Source organism: Limulus polyphemus, unplaced genomic scaffold (assembly GCF_000517525.1).
Source record: "Limulus polyphemus unplaced genomic scaffold, Limulus_polyphemus-2.1.2 Scaffold1982, whole genome shotgun sequence".
NCBI classification, from domain to species: domain Eukaryota; kingdom Metazoa; phylum Arthropoda; class Merostomata; order Xiphosura; family Limulidae; genus Limulus; species Limulus polyphemus.
Genome location: NW_013667592.1, coordinates 130,758 through 139,208, shown reverse-complemented (window position 1 = coordinate 139,208; position 8,451 = coordinate 130,758). Strand labels below are relative to the sequence as shown.

The following is an 8,451-nucleotide window of genomic DNA, read 5'->3' as shown; positions in this document are numbered from 1 at the left end:
TAAGTAACTTTTCATGTCCTAAGATAACCTCAGGTCGTCTCCAAACTTTTATTTTCTAAAAAATGGGTTTTTCGTCATCAAGTTTAAAGGTAGAGACTTCCTACTTAGGCAATGGAATTTAACTAATAGGTTACATAGGTTAAAATAAAAGAGTTATAGGTGAGTTTTATGGATGTAAGGTTGTATTGTTGTGTTGATGTTTTTTCATTTCTTCGAGGAAGTATGAATATCAAAGTTAATCAAGGGAAGACCATATATCTTACATTTTTTCTAAGGGCTGATTCTTCGATCGTGACATTTAAGCAATGTGTATTCCATTATCTGCAATCCTTGTCCTTGCAAACTGACTTCGTGTTATTGGTTTAACGGCTACATTTTTACATGTTTGAAACATTTCGTTTTTTTTTTACTTGTTTGTTTTTAACTAGTTTTCATCGACACAAAATGGCTACCATGATGAAATTCTGTATTTTCTTGATCATTGCGGTCTTTCTTTTGACCACCACTGAAGCCAAAAGCATTGGGGAGAAAGAAAAGACACTTTATCCTTCAGACTTAGACGTAAGTACCAATGGAATTGTATAGCTTGTTGCTCTTCGAGTAATTATTCTAGACGTAAAAAACAATAAAACTGAGCTCCTAGATGATCTAAGTTGTATATAAACGTAAATAATAATAAGAACGTGTATCTGGTTAATATAAGTTAGTCGTACGTAATAATAAGATTTGTGTCTGGTTGATATAAGTTACGTATAAACGTAAGTAATGATAAGAACGTGTATCTAGTTAAAATGAGTTAGACGTACGTAATAATATGAACGTGTCTGGTTGATCCAAGTTGGATATAGACGTAAGTAATAATAAGAACGTGTATCTACTAAATCTAGTTAATATAAGATAGACAAGCTTTCTGTCTGGTTGATGAAAGTTAGATATAGAAGTAAATAATAATATAAACGTGTATCTGGTTGATATAAGTTAGACATAACCAGAAGACCGTGTACCTTACTCACAGAAAGTGAATATATAAGCAACAATAGAACAGTTACCTAGATTATATTAGGTAAAAACGTAACTCACAACAAAGCAGAGTTGATATATTTTCTGGTAAATTCAGCTTTCATTAACTACATAAGTACCTTATTTATGCTTATGATGAAATAGTGTAAGTGCTTATTTAACGTTAGTTCATAGGCACATGTAAAGAAAGCAACATTTAGGACGTTTTGAGTCATTTTAAATCTACCATACAGTAATCTAATTTATTTTAGGTATGTGAATAATGTATGTTATTATGCCTAAGTCATTATTTCACATATACATCAGACCAACCGTTTAATGATTATATATATATATTGTGTGTGTGTGTGTTAAAGGTTTCTTTTCATTTTCATCAAAGGTAAAACTTAAAAGAGAATATGTGAGTGTATGATGAATTAAAACAGACCCAAAACCTAATAAATGTTATATACACTTACCATTATACTAGGCCTAACTGTATTTTTCTGATTTGCTGACCCAAGCTGTGAAGATGAGCCTTGAATAGGCGAAACTGCAGTCCACAGTAAAGGATACGGCCAATCAAGAAATGCATTAGGCTATTACATCACAGATTATCTTTTTCAATTTTACCTTTGGTGAAAAAGAAAAAAGACTTTAACACTTATATATAAAGGAAGTAGCAGTATTTTTGTAAAGATGAGGCAGGGAATACGAAACCCTGGAGAACTTAAATAATTCTGGTAGTACATAATACTTTCAATAGATTTGGTTACGTAAATCTAGGCCTAGAAGATTCCGAAACTCATGCTGTCTTGTACATATCTTAATTAAATGGCATATTTTTCTTTGAAGTCAAAATACGCAATAAACCACAGATACAACTTCATTGTTCCCCTAGGAGTTCTTTGAGTGGAATCAACTCTCGTACATTTTAGTTTTTTCGTGTTTGTAATATGACCTAAACATGACCCCCTCCCCCAAGTCAACATTACTGCTTTACACCAGACTGTACAGTAAAATAACCTTTGGAGTTTCTAGCCAGGCTGCTAATAGGCTTAATATAATTTCTTATCAGTATTCTGAACGCTAGAATAAGGCACTGTAACCCAAGACGACACTGATTTTAAAGCCGTGTCCCCGGAAGGAAACTGTTCTCAACGAGGCAAAATTCAAGTAAATTAGTAAAAGACTCAAAGTTTAAATGCATGTTTTGTTAAGAACATGCCATGCAATTATTCTAACAGGAAATATTTTTTATAATTTCCCAATGATCTCTTATCGGCTTATTATAAACTTCATAACACATTGAAGTGAATTTTGAAACTGTGACGTCGTTCAGGTACGTTTCAGAAGCCTGTCGATATAAGCTAATATCGCTATAGAGCGCGGAGAATGCGATCTCAAAGAAAGCCATCCGCATCGTTCCCTTTAAATTTTGTTGTACTTGAAATCTGACAGAATCCTGCTGTATAATAACTTGTAAAAGTGGTTTATAACATTAATAAAATTGACTTTAAGGGAAAAATAATTTTTCAGGAACGCATCCCCGACTTATAACATTGTTCCTATGGGACAATCTGCATATTATAACGCGTATTTGTAGTCCAAATAAGTTACTTCATACAAATATGAGTACTCACGTTAAAAGCCTGAAAAGTTATTTATAATCTATTCTTCATGGATTTCTCAATATTGGTATTTATTTAACAAAATAAAATAATGTTGACAGATATTTAAAGCGCATTGAATTAGACAGATCAAAAGGTGTCCTTAACCTTTGTTGTTAAGCACAAAGCTACACAATGGACAATCTGTGTTATGCCCATCACGGGTATTGAAACCTGGTTTTTAGCGCTATAAGCCTGGGAGGAGAGGCATTTTTAGGTAGAAAAAACTATAATTCAAATAAAGTTTAGATAGATAGAGAGAGAGAAGAAATTAAGTAAATAGACGTGTAGGTTATTCATCCAGATATGGAGAGAGAGAAGAAATTAAGTAGATAGACGTGTAGGTTATTCATCCAGATATGGAGAGAGAGAAGAAATTAAGTAGATAGACGTGTAGGTTATTCATCCAGATATGGAGAGAGAGAAGAAATTAAGTAGATAGACGTGTAGGTTATTCATCCAGATATGGAGAGAAGTTTTTATTTTACGGATACAATTTTTACAGAAATCTATAGTTTAGCAACTCTTTTTTTTATTATCATATTGTTCCTGTAATAAGAATATCGTTCCTTTAATATCATTTCGCAATATTTTACGCCCTATTCAATTACCTCGAACTGTTCAAAGATGGAATTGACGAGTATTAATTAGCATACTTCATTAATGGATTTATCAAATTAAAGTACACTTTATAACTTTAGGGTGGATAACTCAAAACATTTTTTGCACTTAAATATATTCAAGTTGATTTTACGTTTCTAAGTTCACCTATATATATAATTTGATAAGCTATCTCGGCTATATTAAGATATTATTTTATATCTGTAATCTTCAAATTACCGACTTGTTTTGGTTTTTAGCGTTATAAGTTTTCAAATTTACAGCTGAGTCACTTGGTGGTTGGGTCTCTATACCCATGGTGGGCATAACATAGATAGCCCATTACGAAACTGTTTTGCTTAAGAACAAACAAAACTGACTTGTTTTGTTTTTTGTTGTTGTTGTTTTTTTTCACCGCTTAATATCAGTGGCGTTTATATATCGCATTATATTGAGTAACTTTTGATTTTTCCATCTACAAGACTCAATATTAAGAACTACCAAGAAAAAGTGGAGTCACATATTTTCCCCGTAAAATACATAGGGAGTCTCACCAATAGAATTAGTAGAATTAATTGGGATATTGATGGTATATTTTGTATACATTTTATTTTTGACTGATATATTGTCAGAGAACTTGTAATCAACTAAGAAAAATGCGGTTCAAAAAGCCGATAAAGTTATGGACCAAATTTTTAGGCTTAAAAGTGTTTCTTGAGGTTTCTAAGTGAAACTATATTATATACTTAATGAACATCGGCAGTATCAATAACAATCGCTTCATATTGAAAATGGTTTTGGGGTGGCGGATAATAATTAATTTGAGTAACGTGACGAGTCTGATCGACCTGAGTGGCTTGGAGACTATAGGAACTGCTGGAAGGTCTATCAGCGCTAACAGTTAATAACATAATAAACTCGATCCAGCTGGGTGGCTTGGACCATGTTTGGTGTGACGGGGTTTCGAACCCGCGACCCTCAGATTGTGAGTCGAGCGCCCTAACCACCTGGCCAAATATAAAAAAATTATAAAAAATATGAAAAAAACAATCAAAAAACAAACTTAAAAAAAATTATTTGTTTTTCTTTAGTGAAAATCTCATGAGTGTTACAACAGAAAAACAAGACATTTTCATTGATAACTGTGTCAACAAATAAATACTTCAATCAAATCTAGTCTGTGATGATAGCTCATTTTTAAACTAAAGTTTCAATAAAGCCCTTTTTCTCATGGATGGTGAACATTATTGAATGTCAAGTATGAGTACATTGTTGTAGAACTGTCAGATAATTCCAGAAAAGGCCGCAGACCCGATAGCCTTCCGCAAGAACAAGCAGTTATACCTGCCCAGAGGGCGGGTATTTTTGCTTGTAATTATAATTGACAAGTCCAACAGTGGCTTTTTCGGTATCAGATAAAAAGGTTAACGACGTCCTTCTCCGCCCTCTAATGGTCCGTACCTGCATAAGTATTTACGTAGCGAGCACGTAAGCGATATTATTATTATCGTGGGACAATTAGTGCTATGACTTATACAAAAACATTGGCATTTTCTTATGAATGAGATAAATCAAACGCAGCCACAGACTTTATTAATCAATTAAAAAATTTAGTTTGCACTAGTTTTAAAATTGCAGATGGAGAGAGTATGACGATTTTTGTCACCAGAGCTCAGTCAAATTTGGTTGTTTGTAATTAAGCACAAAGCTACACGATGGGCTATCTGAGCTCTGCCCACCACGGGTATCGAAACCCGGATTCTATCGTTGTAGGGCCGCAGACATACCGCTGTGCAACTGGGGGTGGGGTGGCTCAGTCAAAAGTCTGACATAAACATCCAAGCTTTGTTGGCTAATTATACTTCATATTTCCGTCAGAGCTCATTGTCTCTAACCAATGACTTTAAATAAATAGTGTTTTTATATCAGTCTTTTTTTTTCAGACTGAAAAGGTCGAAAATTTAGAAACTAGAAAGTAATCGAAATTTCAGAAAAATTTAATTTTTGTTAATAGAAACTTTGGTTTAATCTAATGTATTCGAATTTATTCTAGCTGTTAAATGACGACGGAACTATGGATACAGCTCTGATCAACTACTTGTTCGCCCGTCAAATGATAAGACGTCTCAGTAAAAATCTAGACATCAGCGACCTCCAGCGGAAGCGATCTTACTGGAAGCAGTGTGCATTTAACGCCGTTTCCTGTTTCGGACGGAAATAAGCAAATATATTACAACTCAGCTGAAGTTTTAATAATCTAACAAAATAATAATATAAAAAAATGATTGGCTGAGATAAATGTATGTGTGTTTTTTTGGTTTTGTTTTAAACTTGCACAATGCTAGTTCTTCAAACAAATAAAGAAAAACATTATATCCAGAGTCTTCTTTCATGACGGCATGCTCATCTGCATGCAGTTTAAGTTGTAATCGGGTATTATAACGTTTAATTTAAATAAGTAGTGTGTAGGTAACAATACCCACCACCCCCTCCTTTGTTGTTCTCTAGACTTAGCCTTATAACAATATCTTCTAAAATTGTAATTAAAGTTGTGTGTTACAAAAAAAAAAACGATTGTGTGTTATATTTGTTTACTTTTCACTGGCAAAAGTTACATTGAAAGGGAAAATAACTGCATTATTCCAGATGTTTACATTACAAGTTATGGATGTAATTTATTGAGTTAATAAGGTACTGCTAATTACTATCTAATTATTTATTTGCTTTTGTTAGCGTCCCCGGACTGTGAATCCGAAGGTTCACGGTTCGCGCCCCATTTCCACAAAAAAAGATGCGCGATAAGAGTAACAGTCAAATCCAACTATTTACTGAGACAAGAGTTGACGGTGGGTGCTGTTGACAGACAAACTGGCTTCCCTCTAGTTTATCATTTCAAAATTATGGAGGGTTAAGCAGAGTAAGTGTAAGTTTGCTTGAAATATCTACAAAACAAAGAAACAACACGTTCGCTGTTGTCTGTAAACAAGTACGTCTATGAACAACTAGCTTTTCGTGAATAATAATTACCATCTAGTTGATATGTTTTAAATCTAGCCTATTTATCTGTGTTGAAATTAATTATCACTGGCACACCAAATAGCTAAACAGATTCGAAAATACTCGGTATTAAAAAAAAAAAAAGATGTAAACACAGAGGACATTATTGAAAAACATTAAACAAATACTTAATTGATTTTTTCGATTTTATTTGTAACAAAACATAGAAACTTATTAGTTTGTTTTATTATTTCCCTTTTTCTATTTTACAAAATACACTGTTGTGACTTTAGTTTATATATTTTAGAAGAGAAAGATAAATAACCATTGTTAATAAATAACAGATACTGATAAAAGCATCCGAAGTTTTAAAGGAAGACCATCCATTAAACAGACAATTTCGAGGATTTTTGTGGCATTTATAGAAGTTGAATACATTATATTAAAACGGTTTAGCGTCCTCACTACGTTACTACAATCCATGTCATCACGTCCAGTCGTACTCTGTCTGACTACTGTGCATCGTGACAATAGCCCTACAATGTAGTTTCCATTGTAAAAGGCTCCGACTTAGGACTATCATGTCCAAAGCATAAAACTACTTCCAATGGGGTTTCCATCTAGTGTACGAGAGCGACAATTTCCTAGTGTCCATTTCAACAGTACAATCACACAAAAATCCATAGGTGCTGCGTCTGGCGACTTGACTGGTATGTCTTCATGTGGAATAGCATGAATACTTGTCTCATTCTCCACTTGCTTGAGGTATTTGACAGTTGAATAGGAGGTATGACTGGAAACTTTATCTTGGTGAACTCATATATTGTTGGCGTTATTTCCAGACGAAAATTTCTCTTGTCTATTACGTTGCCTGAGAAACGTGGACAGCTTTTGCTACTGACCTCTGTGTTCGTGAATTCTCACTTGTTACAAGACGTGAGTGTACCATGGCTAGGGTACGACTTGTTGCAGGCCTCTTTCTAGGTAGTCTTGGTACCCGAAGCTGACCCATATTCCTGTTTTTATCAATAGCATTACGTACAAGGGATAGCCCTGTCTCGGAAATTCTAAATTCCCAGTCTGAAGACACTTTATGCTCTGAGTGTAAGAATATGTTGTGTTGGAAAGTCCTCTTTCATATATTTCCTTTTTCGATGGCATCACACCACCTACAAACGTCAAACAATGTCAAAATGTAGTTCTGATAATATCGTTCTATCGCGATTTTATGTCGGCTATCTGCTTCTTTCTAATCTGTATCTTTGCATTTCTAGCTTGTTCGCTTCTTTGTCTCGGTTCGTATTCAAATTATATGAAGAGAAAGGAAAGAACTGTCATTTGGTATTATACTTGAAAGAGGTGAAAACAGACCTTATCCTTGAAGTAAAAATTTATGTTACTGGGGTTGCATATACAAAAGTCAAAGCTGCGAGTTCGCGCTATCTAGTAAGATACATTTTGCAGTGAAACTTATTTAGATTCTCACCTGAAAGATAACAGCATTTATGAAAAACGATAACAAATAAAAAGTAGTTGATCAAGAAAAAAACAACATTGTGTTCCTGTTTTCAAAATTAACTAACAATATAAGAAACAAGCAGTTTATAGAAAATTAATCATGAAACTGATTAGCGTATTACAAACAGAAATACACTATGAGATCCATGGGAATAATCAAAGCGATTAACGTACCACGAACAGAAACACACCATGAGATCCATGGGAGTAATCAAAGCGATTAACGTACCACGAACAGAAACACACCATGAGATCCATGGGAGTAATCAAAGCGATTAACGTACCACGAATAGAAACACACCATGGGAGTAATCAAAGCGATTAACGTACCACAAACAGAAACATACCATGAGATCCATGGGAGTAATTAACGTACCACGAACAGAAACATACCATGAGATCCATGGGAGTAATTAACGTATCACGAACAGAAACATACCATGAGATCCATGGGAGTAATCAAAGCGATTAACGTACCACGAACAGAAACATACCATGGGAGTAATCAAAGCGATTAACGTACCACGAACAGAAACATACCATGGGAGTAATTAAAGTAATTAACGTACCACGAACAGAAACATACCATGAGATCCATGGGAGTAATCAAAGCGATTAACGTACCACGAACAGAAACATACCATGAGATCCATGGGAGTAATCAACG

General features: G+C 34.2%; 1 protein-coding gene across 1 annotated transcript in view; it reads left to right on the top strand.

The window, feature by feature from the left end:
* LOC106465565 (prohormone-1-like) overlaps nt 1-5,840 on the top strand; it is a 9,939-nt gene extending 4,099 nt beyond the window's left edge. Inside the window, exons 2-3 of the mRNA XM_022393484.1 lie at nt 429-561; nt 5,323-5,840. Of these exons, the coding sequence (XP_022249192.1) occupies nt 445-561; nt 5,323-5,490 (285 nt within the window). The 5' untranslated portion in view covers nt 429-444 and the 3' untranslated portion in view covers nt 5,491-5,840. The remainder of the gene's footprint in view (nt 1-428; nt 562-5,322) is intronic.
* The last annotated feature ends 2,611 nt before the right edge of the window (nt 5,841-8,451 follow it).